General features: G+C 40.4%; 1 protein-coding gene and 1 pseudogene across 6 annotated transcripts in view; one reads left to right on the forward strand and one right to left on the reverse strand.

The window, feature by feature from the left end:
- The first annotated feature begins 10,528 nt into the window (after positions 1-10,528).
- The window catches only part of TBC1D15 (TBC1 domain family member 15), an 81,871-nt gene continuing 65,766 nt past the window's right edge, over positions 10,529-26,633 (forward strand). For 3 of the 5 annotated variants that reach the window (XM_025401920.1, XM_025401921.1, XM_025401923.1), the window contains exon 1: positions 10,529-10,622. In XM_025401920.1, the coding sequence (XP_025257705.1) occupies positions 10,593-10,622 (30 nt within the window). In that variant the 5' untranslated portion in view covers positions 10,529-10,592. Of the gene's footprint in view, positions 10,627-26,633 lie in introns of all 5 variants that reach the window. The other 2 variants (XM_025401925.1, XM_025401922.1) reach the window with 2 other exon arrangements.
- LOC112634166 lies at positions 19,174-26,321 on the reverse strand (annotated as a pseudogene). The gene is made up of 2 exons (XR_003121739.1): positions 26,306-26,321; positions 19,174-21,298 (listed from the first exon to the last, which is right to left on the reverse strand). The product of XR_003121739.1 is annotated as a magnesium transporter MRS2 homolog, mitochondrial pseudogene (transcript).

Consider the following 26,633-nt stretch of genomic DNA (forward strand, 5'->3'; position numbering starts at 1 on the left):
AGTAGAGACAGGGTTTCACCATGTTGGTCAGGCTGGTCTCCAACTCCTGACCTCGTGGCACGCCCACCTCAGCCTCCCAAAGTGCTGGGATTACAGGCGTGAGCCATCGCGCCTGGCCAGCATAATGTTTTTAAGGTTCATCCATCTTGTACATTGTATAAAAATTTCATTCCTTTTAAAAGCTAAATAATATTCTGTTGTATGTGCATACTACATTTTGCTTATCCATCTGTCAATGGTCACTTAGCTTACTTGCACATTTTAGCTATTGGGAATAGTGCTGCTATGAACATGGGTATACGAATATCCTGCTTTCAGTTATTTTAGGTATATATTTCAGAAGTGGAATTGCTGAATTTTATGGTAATTCTAGTTTTAATTTTTGAGGAATCACCATACTGCTTTCCACAGTGGCCATATCACTATTCTACATTCCCAGCAACACTGCCCAAGGGTTCCCATTTCTTCACATCCTCACCAACACTTGATATTTTCTTTTTTTTTTTTTTTTGGTAGTAGCCATTCTAATGGGTGACAATATCTCTAATGAGATAATATTTTGTTGAGGTTTTGATTTATATTTCCTTAACGATTAGTAATGCTGACCATCTTTTACATGCTTTTGGCCATTTGTATATTTTCTTTGGAGAAACATATATTCAGATCCTTTGCCCGTTTTTGAATGTTTGCTTGTTGTTGTTGTGTTTTAGGAGTTCTTTATAGGTATTTATAGATATTAATTCCTTATCAAATATACGATTGTCTATCTCATTCTTTAGGGTGCCTTTTAACTCTGGTGATAGTGTCTTTTGATGCACAAAAGTTTAAAATTTTTGTGATATCCAATTTGTGTATTTTTGCTTTTGTTGTCTGTGCCTTTGGTGTTATATCTAAGAAATCATTGCAAAATTCAATGTTGTGAAATTTTGCCCTATGTTTTCTTCTAAGAACTTTATACTTTTAGCTCCTATGTTTAGATCTTTGATCCATTTTGAGTTAATTTTTTTTTTTTGAAACGGAATCTCACTCTGTCGCCAGGCTGGAGTGCAGTGGCGCGATCTTGGCTCACCACAACCCCTGTCTCCCGGGTTCAAGCGATTCTCCTGCCTCAGCGTCCTGAGCAGCTGGGACTACAGGCACGCGCCACCATGCCTGGCTAATTTTTGTATTTTTAGTAGAGATGGGGTTTCACTGTGTTGGCCAGGCTGGTCCCAAACTTACGACCTCGTGATCCGCCCGCCTCGGCCTCCCAAAGTGCTGCGATTCCAGGTGTGAGCCACTGAGCCTGGCCCATTTTGAGTTAATTTTTATATTATATAAGTTAAGGGCCCAATTTCATTCTTCGCATGTGGATAGCCAGTTTTTCCAGCATCATTTGTTGAAAAGATTGTTCTTTTCCTACTGAATGGTATTGGCATCCTTGTCAAAAATCACTTGATCATATATGCAAAGGTTTATTTCTAGGCTATCTACTGTATTCCATTGATCTATATGTCTGCCTTTATTCCAATACTACACTGATTTGATTACTGTAGATTTGCACTGTGTTTTGAAATCAGAAAATGTGAATCTTCCAACTTTGTTCTTCTTTTTCAAGATTGTATTGGTTATCTGGGGTCCCTTGAGATGCCATATGAATTGTAGAATGGGTTTTTCTATTTCTGCCAAAAACATCATTGAGATTTTGATATGGAGTTGCATTGCATTAAATCTGTAGCTTGTTTTGGGTGGTACTGACACCTTAACAAATATTAAGTCTTCCAACCCATGAACACAGGATATCTTTCCATTTATTTACATCGTTAATTTCTTTCAGCAACATTTTATAATTTCCAGTGTACAACCCTTTTAAGTCTATTTTTAAGTATTTTATTTTTTGATGCTATTGTAAATTGAATTAGATTGTTCATTGGTGGTGTATAGAAATGCAATTGATTTTTTAATGTTTTATATCCTCAACCTTGCCAAATTTGTTTATTCTTTCTAACAGTTTTTGTGTGTGTGTGTGTATGTGTGTGCAGTTAGGATTTTCTAAATATAAAATCACGTAATGTTAAAACAGAGATAATTTTACTTCTTCCTTTTAAATTTGGATATACTTTATTTCATTTTCTTGCCTAATTCCTCTGACTGGAACTCGCAATACTATGTTGAATAGAAGTGACAAAAGCGGGCATCCTTGTTTTGTTCTTGATATTGGGGAAAAGCTTTCAGACTTTTACTATCGAGTGTGATATTAGCTATGGGTTTTTTCATATGTGGTCCTTATCATATTGAGGTAGTTTTCATCTAGTTCTACTTTGTTCAGTGTTTCTTTAAATCATAAAAGGATGTTTAAATTTGTCAACTGCTTTTTCTTAATCAATTAAAATGATAATGTGGTTTATTCATTCATTCTGTTAAAGTGGTGTCTTACATTGATTGATTTTTGTAGGTTGAAACGTTTTTGCATTTTTCCAAGAATAAATCCCACTTGGTCATGGTGTATAATCCTTTTAATATGCTGCTGAATTCGGTTTGCTAGCATTTTCTGCAAATACTAGGATTTTTGCATCAATATTCATAAGTGATATTGATTCACAGTTTTCTTATAGTGTTTTTGGCTATGTGTATTAGGGTAATGCTGGCTTCATAGAATGAGTTTGGAGGTGTTCCTTCCTTTTTTATTTTTGGAAGTGTTTGAAAAGAATCGATATTAGTGCTTCTTTAAATGTTTGGTAGCATTCTTCATCTGGTCCTGGGCTTCTATTTGTTGGGAGGGCTTTGATCACTGATTCAATCTCCTTACTAATTACAGGTCTATTCAGATTTTCTAGTTCTTCATGATTCAGTATTAGTAGCTTGTATGTTTCTAGGAATTTGTCCATTTCATCCAGGTTATCCAATTTGTTGGCATAGAATTGTTGCTCTCTTATCCTTTTCATTTCTGTAAAATCAGTAGTAATGTCCACATTTTTATGTCTGATTTTATTCTCCATTTTTTTCTTAGTCAATTTTGTCAATGTTATTATTTTTAAAGAACCAACCCTTTGCTTCATTGATTTTCTCTATTGTTTTTCTATTTTCTACCTCTCCTCTGATCTTTATTATTTCTTTTCTTCTGCTAGCTTTGGGTTTAGTTTGCTCTTCTTTTTCTAGTTCCTTAAGGTGTAAAATTAAGTTGTTGAAATCGCTTATCTTTAAATTGATGTTGATTTTTATCAAGGGTTGTGTATGTTTTGGTGTGTGTATTTCACAGATTCTAAGACACTTTTTCATGTTATAATCTTTGAAGTCTGGATGTATTTTACAATTGAAGTGAAAGAAAATATGTCTTCATTTAATTGGCAGAATTTTATTTCTTAGAATATCATTAAAATAATATAACAAAATAATAATATACCTTTCAACTGTGGCATCTTAGATTTGATAAATACAACAGCTATATGAAGCTTATGATGAAAAACATCAGTCACAAGCTTTTCCCTTTCCACTCTGGTTTCTGCTTATCAGGGGCAACCACTTAGAAGTTGTTTTGCTGCTAAGTCTACTTATCTCTAGACTTCCAAATGACATCATCATACTGTTATTTCTTGATCTCTCAATTATCCATTGACAGCGGAAGATTAGTTAGGTCATTTATTTTCACAGCCCTACTATATAGATGCATTCTCCCCTTTCAGTGTATTTACTATACATTTTTATTAGACCAATATTTGGTGTTTATGTCATTATGACTATGGTAATATTGTTCACAGCTGAGACTTGTTACATATTACAAAAACATTCTTTTCTCTTTTGTTTTCCCTGTAGTTAAAGTTGTCTTGGTTTTGTTTTGCTCAGTTTTTGGTGTACATATCACCAATTCATCTAAAGACTCCACCAAAAGTGTAAATACATCAGTATACTCAAATTAATTAAGTAATCTATCTCTATTTTCCCCCTTGGTGACATCCTTCTTGGAACCCCATGTTTCTGTTCCAATCTGAACTAGCTTCTCTCTATTCCTGCCACACAGCTGTCACCCAGGGATTTCCCTCTGCTATTGTCTTTGGTGCAAAGAAAAGTTAAAATTTAATTCACCAATTTTCTTAACTTTTCCCCCTTATTTCTATAACTTTGTCTTCTTGCTATAATTTATGGAAAAATTTCTGTTTACCTTCCAATCCATTTAGGAATTTTTCACATATATTATCTTTTTTGTTTGTTTGTTTTTTGAAGCAGAGTCTTGCTCTGTTGCTCAGGCTGGAGTGCAGTGGAGCAATCATGGCTCACTGCAACCTCTGTCTCCCGAGTTCAAGTGATTCTCCTGCCTCAGTCACCCGAGGACCTGGGATTACATGTGCGTGCCACCATACCCGGCTAGTTCTTATAGTTTTAGTGGAGTTGGGGTTTCGCCATGTTGGCCAGGCTGGTCTCGAATTCCTGACCTGAAGTGATCCGCCCACCTTGGCCTCTGAAAGTGCTAGAATTACAGGCATGAACCATTGCACCCGGCCTATTATCATTTTTTTTTTCAAGAGTCAAAGCAGATGTTTATTAAAATTCATTTATATAGTGTTTTACAGAAAAAAGTAGTCGTCAACATTCAGGCAATGACCTCTATTTTCAGAAGCACTTCATGAGAAGATAAATTTCTCTGCCTTCCCCACAGTAAGAGATTTCTGTTTATATTTCTAAAAATCATGCATTTAATTACACCACCCGCATGAGAAAAATCCCTTTGTGATCCCAAAATCTTTGCAGAGAGTGAAAACAGACAAAGAGAACCTTTTCTAAAATGCAAGTCCTTATGACAGAGGTGTAATGCAAGAGATTTATAAAATGGCAGCTCTTCAGGGGAGTGTGTGGGCACCCAGCAGGTAGGCCACTGGGCAACCCTTAGCTGCAGGGTGTGGCCAGCCAGGACTGCATGGCCTCCAGAGCCTCTTCTTCCTCCTTGTCCTCTGAGGCGGCCATCGCTCTTGAAGATTCTGGCTCCAGAAGGACATCAGTCACTTTACTTTGCCCAAGGCCCCTGCTGTAATTTCAGATGAAATCAGGTGCATTCAGGGTGGTATGGCCGTAGACCCCTGTAATTTCAAACAGCATTTTGTCAATTTCTATTTCTGCTTCTTCCTCTATTTCTTCCTGATTGTCCATGCTTTCAAAAGTGCCTTCTAACATCTCCTCTATGATCCCAGCCTTCACCATTTCTTTGGATAGCTCCTGCATGGTGGCCTGGACTTCTTTAATCTTCACAAGACTTAGCATCATATTTTTAGTTTCTAACAGCTTACTTTTGTTCTCTGAATATTCTTGTTTCATGGAAGCAAAATCTCCTCTTATGTCTCTAAAGACATTTATTCTAATTAAAAAGCTTTCTTCTTCTGTTCTCTGCGTTGTTAGTTTGCTTTGAATCACCTTTTTTGTTTGTTTTGGTCCCTGATTTTCAAATTAAAGATTTTCTTAAATGTGGAATGATCTATGGTTAGATGTTCATGTTTAATAGTTGGGCACCTCAACTTCTTCTGCTCTGAAAAAAAAAAGTTGGGTACTAGAGGCTGATTGGAAGTTTTGGATATAAAGGTGGGAACTTTGATCTTCACTGTAGCATGATGTGGTTGTGTCATTTCTCTCTCTTTTTTTTTTTTTTTTTTTTTTTGAGACAGAGTCTTACTCTATCGCCTGGGCTGGAGTGCAGTGGTGTGATCTCGGCTCACTGCAACCTCTGCCTCCCAGGTTCAAGCAATTCTCCTGCCTCTGCCTCCTGAGTAGCTGGGATTACAAGCACATGCCACCATGCCTGGATAAATTTTTTACTTTTAGAAGAGATGGGGTTTCATCAGGTTGGTCAGGTGGGTCTCGAACTCCTGACCTCATGATTCGCCTGCCTCAGCCTCCCAAAGTGCTGGGATTAGAGGTGTGTGCCACCATGGCTGGCTGGTTGTGTCATTTCAATGAGGACCCCCAACTGTAACTAAAGGTCTGATTTCCTATTGGGGGAACCAGCCCCCAATATTTCAACATAGGTCCTTTCTATTTTCCCTAAGTGTCAGCCAGTCTAGAAATAAAGAGAAAGAGTACAAAGAGAGAAATTTTACAGCTGGGCCTTCGGGGGTGTCATCACATATTGGTAGGAACATGAACGTGATGGTGACACCGAGCCGCAAAACCAGCAAGTTTTTATTAGGGATTTTAGAAGGGGAGGGGTGTATGAACACGGATTAAGTCACAAAAATCACATGCTTCAAAGGGCAATAAAGATCACAAGGCAAGGCAAAATTAGAATTACCGATGAGGGTCTATGTCCCGCTATGCATGCACTGTCTTGATTAACATCTTAACAATCTTAACAGGAAACAGGGTTTGAGAGCAGACAACTGGTCTGACTAGAATTTACCAGGCAGGAATTTCCCAATCCTAATAAGCCTGAGGGTACTGCAGAAGACCAGAGCGTATTTCAGTCCTTATCTCAACCGCATAAGACAGACACTCCCAGAGCAGCCATCTATAGACCTACCCCAGGAATGCATTCCTTCCCCAGGGTCTCAATTATTAATATTCCTTGCTGGGAAAAGAATGCAGCAATGTTTCTCCTGCTTGTACGTCTGTTTATAGGCTCCCTGTAAGAAGAAAAATATGGCTCTATTCTGCCTGATCCCGCAGGGAGTCAGACCTTATGGTTATCTTCCCTTGTTCCCTGCAAATCGCTGTTATTCCATTCTTTTTCAGGGTGCATTGATTTCATATTGTTCAAACACACATATTTTATAATCAATTTGTACAATAGTGGTCCTGAGGTGACGTACATTCTCAGCTTATGAAGATAACAGGATTGAAAGATTAAAGACAAGCATAAGAAATTATAAGAGTATTAATTGGGGAAGTGATAAATGTCCATGAAATCTTCACAATTTATGTTCTTCTGCCTCGGCTCCAGCCGGTCCCTCTGTTTGGGGTCCCTGACCTCCGGCAACAATTTCCTCAGCTAATCAACTTCTCCAGAAACGAATCTTGTAATCTCTTGGCTTTCATCGAAATCCATGCTGTCTCCATGGTACTATCTTGATAAATTAAGCACTAAAAGTCTATAGTCTAACTGCTTTAAGAATTCAAGAGAGGTAGAGATCAATTAGTGGAAACGCTGGGGAAAACTTAATAGATCAAGTGGGACATGGGATAAGCTCAAAAGACAAATAGGCCAGCCAGAAACTGAGGTGAGAGAGAATCAAAGAGAACAGTAATTAAATGCTGTAGTTCAGAAATAGGAATGATCACATTTAGCTGATAATGTAGCACAGCTAAATAAGACATGTATATGGAATGAAGTCTCTATTCAGCCATCAAGCAGCTTGTGACTTCTGCAAGGTATTACTCTAAGACACTCAATTTCTTCACTTGAAAAAGTTGGGGAGATTATCTTCAGAGTCCTTCCTAGGCCTAAGGTTTCTTTATGGCATTTACTATTAAGATTCTTTTGCATTATATGACTTTTCAAGTAATAAATTATAATTAGTGACTATATAGTTTATGGGAGTGAATCTAGGAGCTTTGAAATTACTGTCATGATAATATTAATTTATAGGGAACTTAAGGACTTTATTAACATTAAATCTCTTATGCTTTAAATCTCATATCTCATACTGCTTTAAAACAATCTGTCCACTTGCTATATGTAAGTGTACTCTGATTATTCCCTCTAATAAAGTAAAAAATTAAAACCTGAAACTAACCCTTCTGAAATCCTGACCTTGTTTCTTCCCTTTGCATGTAGACAGAGGATATCATTGAAGAAGGAAAATAGGTCTCTTTCCTCTATTAATGTATAACTGTTCCATTCCTAAATGGGATAATTGATTCAAATTAATTTGTAACACATGATAGCAACACTTCCTTGACAAATTGAGTTCTAGCTACATCTCTTGTTCAGCAAAGTGTACTAATTTTCAGAGAACAAAAGCAAAATAAAATTTCACTTAAGACTATGCATCTCAAAGTTTAATATACAGACAAATCAGGGATCTTGTTAAAATGCAGATTTTTCTGTAGTTCTGGGGTGGGATCTGAGATTCTGAATTTCTTTTTCTTTTTTTTTTAGACAGAGTCTAGCTCTGTTGACCAGGCTGGAGTGCAGTGTCATGATCTTGGCTCACTGCAACCTCCACCTCTGTCTCCCAGGTTCAAGCGATTTTCCTGGCTCAGCCTCCTGAGTAGCTGGGACTACAGGCATGCATCAACACTCCAGGCTAATTTTTGTATTTTTAGAAGAGACAGGGTTTTACGATGTTGGCCAGGCTGGTCTTGAACTCCTGGCCTCAAGTAATCTGCCTGCCTTGGCCTCCCAAAGTGCTGGGATTACAGACATGAGCCACTGCGCCCAGCCAGATTCTGCATTTTTAACAAGCTTCCAACTGATGCTGGTGCTGCCGGTCAGTACATGTACACTTTGAGTAGTAAAGGCTTATACTTTTTTGATGCATGATTAGGTCATTCAAGTCAGGAGTCCAGTGGCAGTGGACACTGGGACTAGAGTTTAGGAAAGAGAGACTTGGGCTGGGAATACTTGGGAGTCATCAGCACATAGGAGATTTTGATGCCAGAATATGAGGATAATGGCCCAGGAATAGTGTTTGGAGAAAAAGGAAGAGAGGCCCAAGGCTAGCCTATGGGTAGCGCGATCATTTAAGGCGCACTTGGAGGATGAAGCGTAAGAAGGTAAAGAAGTAGCAGATGAACCTGAGAGGGGAATGAGGCTTTTCAATGAGAAGTTTGTAGTTCTCAAACTTAATATATTAAAATATAAGTAATAACTACCACTTATTGAGCCTTTTATTCCTGGCATTGTGCTAAGGGCTTCAACGTTTCTCTAAAACACAGGGTGTAAGAAATGTGACGTCACATTTAAATTTTTCTCTAACCACATCCCAATGCTCTGATCTGGTGGAAAATGTAATTTGGGTCATTAGTAGGATTTTCCCCTCCACACCCAAGATTATATGAAGATTCTAGGGGTTTTAGTCTCAGTCCAGTACATGTGGAAAAGACCCTCTAGTCTTCACTCAGTGCTGATTACTGCTAATATTCTCATTTTCTCACCTCATTCATCCCTTGTAGGTAAGCTGCTTTCTTGATTCAATGCCAAGCTTGGGCATAAGGGTCTTGGTCATGGTTGGAATCTCAGATATCTAGGATGCAGTGTCCCTAATATGCCACACATTCATTCCCACCTAAGGTTCCACCACTTTCCTCACCTACTAGGTTCCTGATATTCACATAACTAGCAACTCTCCTTTTCTGTCGTTCAGCTTGTTGCCACCTACCTCAACCAAACTCAAAAGCCTCTAACCTCTCCCCACTGTGTGAAAACGTAAAGTACCTCAATGCGCACAAGTGTTTTTGGTGAAAGGGACTTTTTATTCTGCCCTGGAGCCAGAGAAATCCCAGATCTGTGCCAGAGTTATCAAAGGGGTAGTACACAATCATTCTCTGCATGCTTTTACAGCACTGAGAACAAATACAATTCTTATCTTAGTATCTTTACAAATCATTTTACCACACATGTATTGTCCTATGAAATCCCTACAACCACTCCACGCAGGAGTAATTCCCAGTTTACATCCTGAAGCTTTGATAAATTTACAAACCTGCTTTAAGTCACAGAGCTATTAAGTAATGTGTAGGTGCTATAAACTATGTGCCTTGGACTCTGCAGCTATGAGGGCATGGTATTATCACAGTTCCCATTGAAATACCTTGCTGGAGGTCATGTGTGAGTGGCAGTGACCAGACAAATAGAGAAACCTCATATATAGAGGGGAAAAGTCTCCATGTTAGTTCCTGGAATATCTCCTTGTTAGTGCTGGGCTTTCTTGGATCTTCACGGCAACGCTACTATCTTTATTTTACTATAAGAAACTGAGGTTTCGAGCGTGTTGGTCATTTGCCTACTGCCACAAAACCAGGCGAATGGGTCGGGCGCGGTGGCTCAAGCCTGTAATTCCAGCACTTTGGGAGACTGAGGCGGGCGGATAACCTGAAGTCAGGAGTTCGAGACCAGCCTGGGCAACATTGGCGAAACCCCCTAATAAAAATTTAAAAATTAGCTGGGCGTGGTGAGCGCGCCTGTAATCCCAGCTACTCGGGAGGCTGAGGATCGAGAATCGTTTGAATAGGGAGGCGGAGGCTGCAGTAAGGCGAGATTGCGCCACTGCACTCCAGCCAGAGCGAGACTCCGTTTCTACAACAACAAAACCACCAGGACAATGCTTGCGCGCTTCCAGTATGGTATTCTTTTCATCTCACCAAACCGGCGTGGCCTGCGCTAGCTTCAGAGTCTCGACAAACTCCAATACAAATAAGGTACACATTATTTTAGGAATCTTCCCCCGGGAGGACGTGGGGCAAGCACAAGCGTAGCGTTGCGGCTGAGACTCAGCCCTACCCGCCTCTGAGCCCAGCTCAGCACGCCTGCGTCTGGTGGCTTTTTCCGCCGGGCCACGTTCCTCCACGCCCTTCCCGCCACACCCCGCCCCTTTCCCGCCCGGATGTTATTCTAGTTTTGCCGGATGTTGTTGTAAGCCCGAGAGACACGTGAGGTTCTGCTACGTCATTACCAGGCACGCGCAGGAAACATGGCGGCGGCGGGTGTTGTGAGCGGGAAGGTAGGTAACGGCCTCCAGGAAGTCCTCGGCTTTTCTCTGGGACGGGGATGCTTTTGCTCTTTGGCAGTTGGCTGGGGGAGGGACACGAGGGAATTTCTATGTCCGGACAACCCGTGGTGTCTGTAGGAGAAGATTGGGTGGTACCAGCTGGTTTCCCGTGAATGCCAGTTCAGCCGCGGAGTTACAGAGCCGGCTCCTGCTCCAAGGCCAGCTAGGCCTCGGCGCTCTTCTGCCCCAGAGCAGAGAGGCTTTTATTCGTATTACCTTTACTAACGGACAGGTGGCTCTCTAGTTCCTTCCCCCTCCCGCCCCCGATTCACTTTTTCTTGACTCTAGTTCTTTGTGTCTACTCTTCTGACTCCAGCGTCTTTTCAGTCTTTGAAGCGTTAACCCGACTTGCCTCTTGTCTTCTTTGCTACACTCTGTTGAAGATGTTTATGCTTCCTTCGGGAGGACCTGAATAGGTGCTAGGCAGCTAGCCGTGCTTTTAGAAGAAACGAGTGTACTGGGTCTGTTTTTACCAAGATGCTGAGTTGGTGGGTGGTGTGAGCAGCGGGACTGTTTCCTGAGAGAAATGGAGATTTACACCGTCCTGTGCTTGTCTAGGAAGGCGTCTATTCAAATATTTATTTTCTAGGCATTTCAGTGGGAGTATTGGTCATGCTGGTTTACGGAGGTGGTCAGTGACACTCCTAATTTCGTTGGAAACTAGGATTATGTGCGGAGATTTCGTCGAATAGTGCCTATTCGCGTTCCGAGGGCACATCTTATGTATAGTTAGGGCTATCAGCTTTATGATACGCCACCGGTAGTATTTCCCAGTGAAGGAGTATTTCATCAACAGCTGGAATCAACTGAAGTGACTCATCGAACACTAAGTGTTGTTTACTCATTGCAGATAGCGTCCTCTGTTCCTTGAGTTTCACTCATGTCTCCCTGTTGCCTTCCCTACTCTATTTTGAGTTGTTTAACAGCGTTTGTGATTTGGTGTTTGGAGTATTAGACTAGGTGGCTGAATAACAAATATGGGATTGGTTTTGCTGTTAATCTGAAGTATGACCTTGGAAAATTGGGCAGTTGTGACTTCTGTGTCTTTCACGTTCTTTATCTGCAGAATTGAGGAGATGGCAATCATTATGTCTTATATTTCTTGTATTGGAGTTGTTAGGGTTATATGAATTTTTTTTTTTTTAAAACATAAAATTACATACGTGTACGTGCTGGCTCTTTTAAAGGATAGGTGGGCATCCTTTTTTGGATTATTTGTGCTCTTGGTTTTCTTGTCAGTTTTTTACTTTTTATGTTCAGGGTGGATGCTGATACTCTGCTTGATTTACTGATATTTGAAGGTTATCCTGTTTGATTTTCCACATAAACTGATCCAGGCTAGGACTTTTCAAGAGGGGATCCCTTCCATTTAAACATCTCCCTCTTTCAGGTTTGGATTGATTTTGAAAGAATCCTTGAGGCAATGAAGCAGAGTTGTGAAATGAAAAACATTTTTCACTCTTTGCAGCCACTACCTTTCATAGTCTGACTTCTTAAAACGAGACTTATATTTAATAATTCTACTTCATAACCTCATTTATTCTCATTCACTGCAAATTCACACCTATTGCCATCACTCCACTGAAACTAGTTTTCCATGTGAAAAGCTACTCCTCTCCGAAGTAATACTATCATGACCAACAAAACCCACGGTTCTTCTCTCAGTATGTTCAGATCTGGTTTAATGGCGTCATCTTTCACCTGTTGCATGTTAAACATACTTGGAGACATTCATTCCTATAATACTCTCTCATCAATAACCATGTCCTACCAGTTTTACCTTAAGAGGTTTCTTAAATTTGCTGCATCTTTACTATCAGTGCATAGTTCAGGCCTTTAGTCTGCTTCTATTCTTGATTTCTTGGCTGATTTTACTCCTTTTCTACAGTCTCTGCCCTTAATCTTCTCTACACCACCACTGGAGTTATTTTTCTAATGCGCAAACCTGATAATCTCTTGATTTAAAAAGCAAATGAAAACTCTATACTTTTTTACCATCAGCATTATAATAATAATAATGAAAGCTGGTTAATGTAACATTGAAAGACATGTTACCTTTATGCTTCCCTACTTCCTAATCTTTTTTCTTTAGGAAAGGGGATGGGGAGAAAATGTGTGCGTATGTTTATTCATCTCCCCCTCCCTTCACCAAGTTTTAGCTAAGAGTTCTAGTTTAGAAATACAGGGGAGTGAATGTTAACCAAGGCGCACAAAAATCACTTGTGATACTGTTTAATAAAAGTACAGATGCTGGGCTACCAGCTCTGTTGAATTAGAATCTCTCAGTGTCTCCACCTAGGATGTAGCTTTTCTTACAACTCTACTTGCTTTGAACTTGGAGTTTCAGAAAGTGATGGAGGAAGTTAATCTTCGTCTTGTAGGGAAGCAGCAAAAGGTAATGGTTAAGAGCTTGGTCTTTGAAGCCAAACTAGTTTCAGAAATTATTTTCACACATTTACAAGCAACTTTAGTAAAATTACTTAACCTCTCTGTGCTTCAGTCATCTGTGATATAACAGTACCTACTTTATGCTTGGTATGAGGATTAATGAGTAAATATATTGGAAACTGTAGACTGAACTAATCATCATAAGGTCGGATCCTGAAATGTTTCATCTGCACCTAACATAGATTCTGGCACATAATAGCTATTCAGTGAAGAGGAAGAAGCAAGAAGGTACGAGAAAATGAGGAACCAGGTGCAGTGGCTCACGCCTGTAATCCCAGCACTTTGGGAGACTGAGGCAGGAGGATCACTTGAGCTCAGGAGTTCAAGACCAGCTTGGGCAACATAACTAGACCCCGTCTCTATGAAAAACAAAAAAATTAGCTGGTTGTGGCGACACGTGCCTGTTGTCCCAGCTACTTGGGAGGCTGAGGTGGGAGGATTGCTTGAGCCTGGGACTTGGAGAATGCAGTGAGCTATGATGGTGCTACTGCATTCCAGCTTGGGTGACAGACCAAGACCCTGTCTCAAAAAAAAAAGAAAAGAAAAGAAAAGAAAAAGAAAATGAGGAGGGATTAGAGTGGGAGAAATGGGTCCATTAGTAGCTCTTTTGTTTCAGAGTTGTAAAATCCTATTATAGTACACTTCCATTCACTCTAGGTTTTTCTATTAATGTATTAGAATTTTTTCTCTATTGCAAATTACTGGCCGGGCACAGTGGCTCACGCCTGTAATCCTATCACTTTGGGAGGCTGAGGTGGGTGGATTACTTGAGGTCAGGAGTTTGAGACCATCCTGGCCAGCGTGGTGAAACCCTATCTTTACTAAAAACACAAAAGCCAGGCATGGTGGTACACGCCTGTAGTCGCAGCTATTCAGGAGGCTAAGACAGGAGAATCGCTTGAACCCAATGCAGCGAGCTGAGATTGTGTCACTTGTTCAGACTGGGCCACAGGCAGACTCTGTCTCAAAAAATAAAAACAAAAAATTACTTGAAACAATAGGGAAATCAGCTGTTTTTTTCTTAATTAGAATTTGTGATGTCATTTTTAATAAGAATTTATTTTGTAGCTTAAAATTGGCCCTAACCAATTCTTTTTAAATATGCTCATAGTCCTGTGAAATTTTTGTGCTTTGGAAAGATGAGTATTCTTAGTATCTAGATCTTCCTGGAGACTTGTTTTCCTAGACTAGATCTTTTAACATGGTAGTTACCCATGGTATAATAGGAGTATGTCTTATTTTTAAATTTTTCTGCCATTCTTTAGTTCAACAAACGTTTTAGTACCTGCTATGTGCTGAGTTCTTTGGACACAAGGGTGGTTAAACAGAGACTTGTATTGTTATTATTAGTGTTAATTTATTTTGGAGACAGCCTTGCTCTGTCACCCAGGCTGGAGCGCAGTGGTGTGGTCATGGTTCATTGCAGCCCTGACTGTGTATCTCCTCCAGCACCTGAATTATTCCTGTCTCCTATTTGACTTCGCTTGGCACACTAATATCGTTGAGAAGCAATAATAGTTCTGCCAGTTGCCCTTCCTTGAGAGTTGTACCATTCTCTAGATCTCAAAGGCTCACTCTTCACTTCAGACTATCCATGATGTATTGCCCTTACAACCACCTGTATTCTGCGTTTTTTTTTTAGTTCCACAGTCATTACTCATTAACACATCCCAAATAAAACTCAGTTTGCTTTCTTCTTTCTGTTCTCCCTATCTCAGTAAAAAACCTCATCTACACAGTTTTGTCCTTACTGTTCTTCCCTTCACCTTTCACATCTAATCAGTCACGAAGGCTTGTCATTTTGATCTTCTAAATATCTTTCTAAGCCACCTGCCTTTCCTCATCCCCACTACCATTGCCTTAGTTCAAGCAACCATGAGTCTCTCCCTCCCTGGATTACTGCAGCTGTTCGTTCTTGGTCCTGCAGCCACTTTATTGGCTTAGAAAAGGCAAGTTTCTAGTTGCTTTTGTCGGTCTTCAGGATAAATCTCAAACTCCTAAATTCTTTAGCATGGCTTATGCAGCCCTTTATGATCTGATCTGGTCTCTGTTTTTGCTTCTAAACTATTTAGACTCTACTCTCTGGTATTTGGGTTTCAATCGTGCACTGAACTACTGCTCTGTATAAAACATACCCTCTGCTAAGAACATACAGCCTCTGCTTCCCTACGTTCTCTACTATTTAAAATTGCCATTATTCAGATCTGAGTTTATATGTCGCTCCAAGTAAGTTTTCCTCATTTTCACTCTACCTGAGCCTCCTAAATCTAGGTAAGATAGCCTTTATTAGGGCTTGCTGTGGCAGTCTGTTAGTACTTATATGTTGTAATTGTCAGTTTTCTTGTCATCCCCAGTTAGATTGTAACTACTGTGGAGGCAGTGACTGAATCTTATTTACACCTAGTAACTTGCTCTGTACCTGGCACATGGTAGGCATTTACTGTGTATTTATTGAAGAAGTAACTGAAAATGGTATCTCATTCAGGAGTCTCTGCATTCCTCTGGCACACTCTACTATATACATTGATTTACTGGTTTACATGATACTGCTAGTTTAGTCAGACACTTTTCATTGTGTGTGTTTTTTCCACTGACACCTTTTTATTTCCAGCATCTGGTTGGTGCTCATACATGTGCTGAGTGTATGAGTAAAGAAACTTCTAAATCAGATTAAGTGGAATGGGGAGTAGTTCAAAGAGTTTGGGCAGGCTATTGCTTATGTTCTTTTTTGAAGGGTTTGGTAGAAGTTATTTGCAGAGAGAAAGGACAAAAGGGTGTTCCAGGTAGATGGAACAGAATACACCTGAAAAAAAGCACCAAGCTTTTGGGTAGCAAGAGTTCACAATGGCCCAAGGCAGAAATGTTTTATGTGTTGGGAGTATCAGGAAGTATAGCCTCACTATAGAGGTAAAGGGTGAAGACAGAAGATTTTTAAGCCCCCTGTGTGGTGTAACCAGATGGACATTTTGTAAAGGTTAGTTTGGGCCGTGGTTATACATTATGCACCTTAGATTATTGGAAGGTAACTAGATCAGGAGAAGAGAGATCAGAATGTTATTTTAGTGACTTAGGCTAGAAGCAATGAGGGGCCAGTGCCAGAGGAAAAGGTTTGAGGGACTTAGGATATAGGGTCTGGATGGTGAAAGAAGCATTTAGGATAACTGGGTGGATGAGATATCTTTGACAGAATTGGGAATATCGAAGAAGAGCCGGTTTAGATAGAACACATTGAGTTCAAGATGCCTTATTGAAATAGAGATATCTAGTAGGTGCATAGATATTTGAATGTGGAACCTGTTAGGGTGCTCAGTCTCGCATTTCCTGGGGATGCTTTCTGAAACCATACGCTCAAATTATCATCTGTATGCCAAATAGTTTTTAAAGAAACTGAAGTTTTGAAACTTTGGTTGTTTTATTAGCCTATAAGTTCACATAATTGCTAAAGTTAAGAATGTATGTTGTGTATGGTAGGTGAAAGGTTTCCAAGTTTGGAGAATGATTTAGGGCAATAATTTTACCCTAAAATTACGGGTACATTTAAAATATTTGGGTTGAATTTTTCCTTTATCTTCCATTTTTGGAAATAAAGATTATAATAATCATAATGTAAGTAAAAATTCAGTCTTAAGTGAAGGCACAGTATAAAAGTTACTATTGTGAAACTTCCTTAGTTTTTCTAGCTCTTTGTGTCAGGAAGGATGTTCTTGAGTTGGATTGTGCAAAAGTTCATTCTGTCTAAAAGTTGAATTTATCTGTTTTTCTGCCTTATTTTTGCTTTTTAATTAAATTGCTAAATTAGGGGTGAGAAAATTTATTCTAAAATGTTTGCTGTGGTCACCAGAACTCTTTTAATAAGTTATATCTGATACAGCTCCTTTGCTAGAGGAGAAAAACAAAATGCAGTTTCTGTTGCTTTTAGCAGGCCATCATTGGAAGTTTTATAAATGTACTTACCTGCTTGGGCATCTTAGCAAATATTTAAGAATAGATAAGAGCCTGGAGGGCATGAGACATTTTTATCCCAAAAGGAAAACTTTCCTCCTTTTTTGTAGTACTTTTACACTTAGAATATTCCTTCTTGTGTAAATATTTTACCTTTTTAATAATTTTGCCAGGTACAGACAAGCAAGGAACTCTAATACCTTTTAATCTCTCTGTTCTTTATGATGTCTGGCACATAATTGCTTCATAAAAGTTTGTTGAATTGAGTTTTATACATTCAGTTTAGCACCACCAAGTGGCAAGTCTTTGAATGCTCTTGATATATTTTGCTTCCTATGGACATCTGATTCCCAATTGAGTGGGAGTGTGATTGTTAATTTTTTTTGAGGCAGAACTAATTTCTTTTTTTATTTTAGTTCTTTATTTTCTTTTTAGTGAGAATGTCCTCATATATGTATGTACTTATTTTTAGTTAGGTTTTTACTGTTTACAACAAGAGACTTTCCATGTAAGTTATTTTTTATACAGCTTGTTTCCCTGCCCCCCCCCCCCCCCCGCCCTGACATGGCCTTGGTGTGCGGCCCAGGCTGGAGTGCAGTGTGTGATCTTGGCTTACTGCAGCTTCCACCTCCTGGGCTCCAGCGATCCTCCCACTCCAGCCTCCTGAGTAGCTGGGACTAAAGGCATGCACCGTCACACCCAGCTACTTTTTGTATTTTTTGTAGAGATGGGGTGTTGCCATGTTGCTCCATCTCGTTTGGACTCTTGGCCTTAAGTGATCTGCTCACCTAGGCCTCCTAAAGTGCTGGGATTATAGGTGAACCACCGTACCTGGCCTATACAGCTATTTTTGAGATACAATTGATGTGATAGGCCACATGTATTTAGAGTACACAACTTTTGACTTTTGTGTATACCATGAACCCATGAACACAATTAAGATAATGATGTTTTCACCATCTCTGTTAGTTTTCTCATGACTCACTGTACTCCATCACTCCATGTGTCCTCAGGCAACCACTGAGCATTTTTTTTGGTCACTATAAATTAGTTTTAATTCTCTAGAACTTTATATAAATTCAGTTATATAGTATATACTTTGTTTTTGTGTGGCTTTCTTTATTTAGGATAATTATTTTGAAATTCATTCATGTTGTTGTATGTATCATTAGTTTTTTTTTTCCCCCCCAAATAATATCCATTGGGCTGGGCATGGTGGCTCACGCCTGTAGTCCCAGCACTTTGAGAGGCTAAGGCGGGTGGATCACAAGGTAAGGAGTTCGAGACCAGCCTGACCAACATGGTGAAACCTTGTCTCTACTAACAATGCAAACATTAGCTGGACGTGGTGGTATGTGCCTGTAATCCCAGCTGCTCAGGAGGCTGAGGCAGGAGCATTGCTTGAATATAGGAGGCAGAGGTTGCAGTAAGCTGAGATCGTGCCACTGCACTCCAGCCTGGGTGACAGAGCAAGACTGTCTCGAAAAAAACCCACAAATAATATTCATTGTATGAGTATATCACATTTTGTTTATCTGGTCTTGTGTTTGATAGATATTTGGGTTATTTCCACTTTGAGTGTTACAAATTAAGCTGCTCTTAGGCCGGGTGCAGTGGCTCACACCTGTAATCCCAGCACTTTGGAATTTGGAAGGCCGAGGTGGGTGGATCACCTGAGGCCAGGAGTTCAAGACCAGCCTGACCAACATGGAGAAACCCTGTCTCTACTAAAAATACAAAAGTAGCTGACTGTGGTGGTGCATGCCTGTAATCCCAGCTACTTGGGAGGCTGAGGCAGGAGAATTGCTTGAATCCGGGAGGTGGAGGTTGTGGTGAGCCGATATCTTGCCACTGCACGCCAGCCTGAGCAACAAGAAAGAAACTCCGTCTCAATAAATAAATAAATAAATAAAATAAAGCTGCTCTGAGCATTGGTGTACGTCTTTTATGAAAATATACTTTCATTTTTCTTGATTGGATACCTGAGAATGGAGTGGCTGGATCATATATATTAGTTGTGTGTGTAGCATTCTAACACAGTGGGAAATTGTTTTCCAAAGTAGGTGTAGTGTTTTGTTTTCACTGGCAGTGTATGAAAGTTCCAGTTGCTTCATATTTTTGCCCATATTTAATGTCAGTCATTTTAATTATAGCCATTCTAATAGGTGTGTAATAGTGTTTCATTATGGTTTCAGTTTACATTTCTGTAATGACTAATGGTGTTGAGTATTTTCCATGTGCTTATTTGCTGTCCTTGTATCTTCTTTGATGAAGTGTCTGTTTAAATCTTCTGCTTATTTTTTTCAAACTTTTTTTTTTTTTTTTTTGTTACTGAGTTTTTAGTGTTCTTTTTATGTCCTGGATTTTATGTTCTGGATACAAATCCTTTTAATACAAGTTCAGTTGGGTCTTTTTTAAAAAGTTATTTCTTTTTATTCATCTTATATAAAAGGGGGGGCAAATATAAGAAAATAATGTTATGTCAAAGTTTGGTTTTTAAAGCACAAACTTCCAGAATTTGTTTTAAGGTTCATACATAGAATGGTAGCTTTTAGTCACCTGAGAGTCAGGAAATTCACATGAAGGTAATTCCTTGTAGTGACAAAGAACTATGGCTTCCTATGGGTTTTTCAAGCTCCTATGCTTCATTCAGCCTGAAATTGTACTTTTCTTGTTATGTATAAATTAAATAAAATTTATACAACTCTCTGTTCTTGTGTTGCCTCACATCATGTCTAAAAACAGCATTTAAAGTTTGCAGGAAATAGAATTTTAGCCTGTTACAAAGCAAACACTTTGTTTCTTTAACTCAGAATTCTGGAAATGCAATCAAGTTCTAGTATTGTGACTTCCAAAATATTTTGTCATCAGATATTATTTTTTTTCAAGTGTCTGACTCCATATAAGAAAATAATAAAAGTATCAGAAGTTACTTGTGATTATAAAAAAAAAAAAAAAAAACTTCAGTGTCCACAGGGTTGTTCCTCATTGTTTGTTAGGATACTCCTGCCTGATCCAAGTCCATCGGGTCTGAGGCTGTTTTTTGTTCCACGCTTGTATCTGCTAGAAGAGTCTTTTTAGGTAAGGAGGCCGTCATGCGAGGCAGTGGAACTTCTAGCTGTTGTCCCAGGAATGAAAGCGGGCACCTCCAGATAAGGCCACTTCCCATGAACGTAATTCCTGTAATCAGCCAAAACACTCGTTGGGCCTCTTCAAGGGGAGATTCCAAACTCATTCCAAAAGCAACTCCCATTACTCCAAAGAGTAAAAGAGAGAAGGTTCTTACGGTCAGCTGTAGATTCAACTTCATTATCACGTTACGGTGGCTGGCAGGATTGATGAAAATAATACTTTGTGAATCATCAATCAGTACCCTAAGCTCCTAAGCTGCATTGGAGAGATCGTCAGCCAGTTGGTAGTAGTTTTCCATCAGCAACTCCATCTCCTCTGCATGGTCAGTCCCAGTACTGCTCTTTTCAAAGACTTGTGGGTCACTCCATTTTGATAGAACTCTTCTAGCAACTCTTCCTCATCCAAAATCTCCAAGATTGACTCTTTGAAAATTTTAATATCTGTTTCTAACTCTAGTAGACTTTTGCTGTTCTGTAGTAAAATGTGGAGTTTGCTTCTGTCTACAGAAGAATGTTTGGGGTCCACCAAAGCTTCCAGCGTCTCGAGAATCAGTGGCTGGAAAATGCTAAGTTTCACCTGAAGGGTGTTGATCAAGTATTGCGGGAGCGCTTCTATAGCTCTAAACTCAAAAAGTTAAAGGGTTTATAACAAGTTGACCCTCTCCAGACAATTGTGAAGAGAGTTCTCAGAACAGCCATTGCTGTGAGTTTAAATTATGATAATCTAAAATCAGAAGACACTCTCGAGTTATCCCAGCTTTCAAATACTCCATTCTCATGATAATCCTATTATTTCTGGCTGTGATACTCATTACATGGTGAAATCTCAAATCTCTGGCTTGAAGACCTAACTCTTGGTATAACTCAGTGTTCTTCCCTTCAAAAGAAGTAACATTTCTCTGTCAAATTTTGTCGTGGTAAATACTGGGGCTACACTGGCTAGAGTGGTTTGAAAGACATCAGAAGTTCTAAACCAGTGCATTTTACTTGCCATGTGGAGCTGGCGGGTTTCGCACAGTGGCGCGACCCAGCTCCTTCTGAGCAGGTTGGCTGCGCAGCCACAGGCAGCAACGGGAGAAGCCACAGAGTTTTTGTTCTGTGCCCGGGCTGAAGTGCAGTGATATGATCATGACTCATTACAACCTTTAATTCCTGGGCTCAAGTGATCTTTTCGCCTCAGCCTTCCGAGTAGCTAGGACTACAGGCATGTGCCACCATGCCTGGCTAATTTTTTTGTTTTGTAGACATGGGGTCTAGCTGTGTTGCCCAGACTAGTCTTGAACTCCTGCCCTCAAGGTGATCCTCCTACTTGGGCCTCTGTATTAATCAGTTTTCACACTGCTATAAAGAAATACCTGAGGCTGGGTACAGTGGCTCACGCCTGTAATCCTAGCACTTTGGGAGACCAAGGTGGGTGGATCATGAGGTCAGGAGATCAGGACCATCCTGGCCAGCATGGTGAAATCCTGTCTACTAAAAATACAAAAATTAGCCAGGTGTTGTGGCACGTGCCTGTAGTCCCAGCTACTTGGGAAGCTAAGGCAGGAGAATTGCTTGAACCTGGGAGGCAGAGCTTGCAGTGAGCCGAGATTGTGCCACTGCACTCCAGCCTGGCGACAGAGCAACGCTCCATCTCAAAAAAAAAGAAAAAAAAAAAAACAAAAAACCTGAGACTCAGTAATTTATAGAGAAAATAGGTTTAATTGGCTCATGGTTCTACAGACTGTACAGGAAGCATGATGCTGGCATCTGCTCAGCTTCTGGGAGGCCTCAGGAAACTTACAGTCATGGTGGAAGACAAAGAACAAGCTAACAGGTCACATAGAGCAGGAGGAAGGGGGAGGGGGAGATGCCACACACTTTTAAACCAGATCTCATGAGAACTAACTGTTGTGATGACAGCATAAAGAGTGGATGGTGTTAAACCATGAGAAACCACCCCCACCATTACCTCCCCCCAGGCCCCACCCTCAACAATGGGTATTGCAGTTCAACATGAGATTTGGGCGGGGACACAGATCCAAACCGTATCATTCCTCTTCCGGCCCCTCCCAAATCTCCATGTCCTTATCACATTTCAAAATATAATCATACTTTCCCAGTAGTCCCTCAAAGTCTTAACTCATTTCTAGCATTAACTCAGAAGTCCAAAGTCTCATCTGAGACAAGGTTAGTCCTTTCCACCTATGAGGCTGTAAAATGAAACACAAGTTAGTTACTCCCAAGATCCTAGTTATAGGCATTGGGTAAATACTCCCATTCCAAAAGGGAAAAATCTGCCAAAAGAAAGGGGCTACAGGCCCATGCAAGCCTGAAACCCAGCAGGGCAGTCATTAAATCTTAAAGCTCCAAAATAATCTCTTTTGACTTCATGTCCCACACTTAGGGCACACTGATACAAGGGGTGGGCACCCAAGGCTTTTGACTTCATGTCCCACACTTAGGGCACACTGATACAAGGGGTGGGCACCCAAGGCCTTGGACAGCTATGCCCTGTGGCGTTGCAGGGCTCAGCCCCCATGGCTGCTCTCAAGGGCAGGCATTGTGTGCCTGTGGCTTTTCCAGGCTAAGAGTGCAAGCTCTTGGTGGATTTATCATTCTGGGATCTGAAGGACAATGGCCCTCTTCTCACAGCTCCACTAGGCAGTGCCTTTGTGGAGGCACCAATCCTACATTCCTCCTCCTCACTGCCCTAGTAGAGGTTCTTCATGAGGACTCTGCCCCTACATCAGGGTTCTGCTTGGCTTCTCCATACATCCTCTGAATTCTAGGCAGAGACTCTAAAGCTTCAGCTGTTGCGTTCTGTGCACCTGCAGGCTTAAATTAACATCGTGTGGAAACTGCTAGGGCTTATAGCTTGCGCCTTGTGAAGCAGCAGCCTGAGCTTTACCTGGAGCCTTTTGAGTCACAGCTGGAGCTGGAATGTCTGGGATGCAGGGAGCAGTGTCCTGAGGTGGTGCAGGGCAGCAGGATCCTCGGCCTGGCCAAGGAAACCGTTTTTCTCTCCTATGCCTTGGTCCTGTGATGGGAATGGCTGCTGCAAAGGTCTCTGAAATGCTTTCAAGTCCTTTTTCCCATTGTCTTGGCTATCAGCACTTGCCTTTCTGGTAGTTATGCAAATTTCTGCTGTGGGCTTGAATTGCTCTCCTGAAAATGTACTTTTCTTTATTGCCACATGGCGAGGCTGCAAATTTTCTAAACTTTTATGTCCTGCTTACCTTTTATATATAAGTTCCAGTTTCAGGTCATTTATTTGCATATGCATATGAGCATAGGTTGTTAGAAGCAACCAGGCCACATCTTGAATGCTTTGCTGCTTAGAAATTTCTTCCATTAGATACCCTAAATCATCCCTCTCAAGTTCAAAGTTCCACAGATCCCTAAAGCAGGGGCACAGTACGGCCAGGTTGTTTGCTAAGACATAGCAAAAGTGACTTTTACTCCAGTTCCCAATAGTTCCTCATTTCCATCTGAGACCTCGTCAGCCTGGCCTTCACTGTCATATCACTACCAGTATTTTGGTCACAACCATTCAACCAGTCTCTAGGAAATTCCAAACTTTCCCTCATCTTCCTATCTTTGAGCCCTCCACACTCTTCTAACCTCTGTCTGTTACCCAAATCCAAAGCTGCGCCCACATTTTAAGGTGTCTTTATAGCAGTGCCCATTCCTGGTACCAATTTTCTGTATCAGTCAATTCTCACTCACTGCTATAAAGAAATACCTGAGACTGGGCAAGTTATAAAGAAAAGAGGTTTAATTGGCTCACGGTTCTTCAGGCTGTACAGGAAGGGTGATGCTGGCTTCTGCTCAGCTTCTAGGGAGGCCTCAGGAAACTTAAAATCGTGGCGGGAGGCAAAGAGTGAGCCAACACTTCACATAGAGCAGGAGGAATAGAGAGAGGATATGTGCCACATACTTTTAAACAACCATCTCATGAGAACTCACTACTGCCAAGACAGCACCAAGGGGAATGGTGCTAAACCATGAGAAACTGCCCGCATAATCCCATTACCTCCTACCAGGCCCTGCCTCCAACATTGGGGATTACAATTTAACATGAAATTTGGGCAGGGACACAGATCCAAACCATACCACCCTCCCACAGTGCTGGGATTACAGGCATGAGCCACTGCACCTGGCCGAGTTGTGACTTTAGTGTCTTGAACATATGGGATAGACTTAAAATAATACTTTAATATCCTTCACTACTGATTATTTGTGTTGCTTTGTGGTCAGTGGTAATTGATTACTTTTTCTTGTTATAGATCATATTTTCCTGGCTCTTAGCATGCCTTAGTGGTAAATTTTTTACTGGAAAATGTCAGATATGTTGAATTCTCTTTTTTTGGATGCTAGTTATTTTTGTGTTCTGTAAAATATTATTGAGCTTTGTGTTAGAAGGCACTTAAGTTGCTTGGAGTCAGTTTGGTGCTTTTGGGTCTTGCCTTTAAACTTTGCTAAATGGTATCAGCACAGTGTTTAGTATAGAACTAATTTTGCCTCACTGATGAGGCAAGGGAGTGCTTTGTGAATTATGAAATTTTCCACTCTGGTGCAAACAGCTATGTGAGTCTGCAGATAGTTTCTTCTAATAGTTTCCCTCTTGCCTTGAGGAGTTTACTGACAAACATGCACTGTTCCATACTCTGCTGAATACTCGAGGAAGACTGCAGATTTCTTGAGTTCCCTGTGTGTTCTTCTCTTTTCTCTGGTACTTTCTCCTGTGAACTCTAGCTGTATTGGCATCCCCTATTTCCCACATCCCTCTCCTCACTGGACGCCTTCTGAGTTTTCTCTCCCTTTCCCATGGCTGGGAACTCACAACGGTAAGCTAGACAATTGTATTGCTAACTTCATTTGGTTCCTTTCTCTCAGTAGTCACTATCATTTATTGTTTGATGGGGGAAGTATTGTGAAAACCATTGTTTCATAGGTTGGTCAGTATTTTTAGTTTATTATTATTATTATTATTTTCCTGGTGGGAGGTTAAATCCAGCCTGTCATTCCATCTTGGCCAGAAGTGGAAGTTTTTATATAGGGTTTCTTTTTCCTTTCTGTTTTTGGTGGAATTAATACCTATCTCTTCTGTACATCTTTTTTCCCCTTCAATCGTAGGCTGAATGTTTGTTTTCCAAATTTGTTCTTTTTGTTGTTATGAACTCTTAAGATGGCTTTTTTCTCCCAAGATTTTACTATTTCCTTCTTGTTGGTCTGTATTAATTCTCTTTTCTATTCTGTACCTTCTGACAGGCAACATTATCAGCAAGATAATTCAAGAATTTTAACAGATGGTATGTGTTTAGAGAATGTGCCAGTAGATGTTTGAGTAGCTGAAGGTCATTATCATATACAGAGTGGTTTTATACTAGTTTGTAATTTGTAGTTAAGTGTCTTTTTTTCTCCCATCTCGTTGATAGTCTGTATAATCTTCCAAAACAATAGCATTCCTCTCCCTCCAACCTTTTCTTTTGCAGATTAACTTGGTGACAGGTGGTGCTACTTCCTCAAATCTCTGCTTGATCTGTTCTTCCCTTTCTTTTTCTCGAGGTATATTTTTTCATTGTTGAATTTGTGTCATGTTTTCCATCAGACAAAATTCCTTCAGTACCCTTGAGATTGATTTAGATCCTATTTAAGACTTTACATTTTGTGTATTACTTTGTTTTCATACTGCTATAAAGAAATACCTGAGACTAGGTAATTTATAAAGGAAAGAGGTTTTAATTAACTCACAGTTTCGAATGGCTAGGGAGGCCTCAGGAAACTTCACGGCAGAAGGCGAAGGGGAAGCAAGGCATGTCTTACATGGCAGCAGGAGAGAGAGAGTGCTCAGGGGAAACTGCCACTTTTAAACCATGAGATCTTGTGAGAACTCCCTCACTATCATGAGAACAGCATGGGGGAAACTGTCCTTATGATCCAATCACCTCCCATTAGGTTCCTCCCTCGACATGTGGGGATTACAATTTGAGATGAGATTTGGGTAGGGATACAGTTAAACCATATCATTTTGTGTTTATCATCAGTAATTTTTAGCATTTTTGTTGTAAAACAAAATTCAGATACTGAAAATCACATTTACCATATAGCTCAACGAGTCATAAGGCAAACCTTCTTGTAGAGTCATAAGGCAAACCTTCTTGTAATCACTGCTTAGATTAAAAAATAGACCTTTGCCAGGAGCTTGAGACCATCCTGGCTAACATGGTGAAGCTCCGTCTCTACTAAAAATACAAAAAAAATAGCTGGGCATGGTGGCGGGGGCCTGTAGTCCCAGCTACTCAGGAGGCTGAGGCAGGAGAATAGCGTGAACCCTGGAGGCGGAGCTTGCAGTGAGCCAAGATCACGACAGTACACTCCAGTGTGGGCGACACAGCAAGACTCTGTCTCAAAAAAAAAAAATAGACCTTTGCCAATAACTCCAGATGACCTTCCATGT

Source organism: Theropithecus gelada, chromosome 11 (assembly GCF_003255815.1).
Source record: "Theropithecus gelada isolate Dixy chromosome 11, Tgel_1.0, whole genome shotgun sequence".
In the NCBI taxonomy this organism is placed as follows: Eukaryota; Metazoa; Chordata; class Mammalia; order Primates; family Cercopithecidae; genus Theropithecus; species Theropithecus gelada.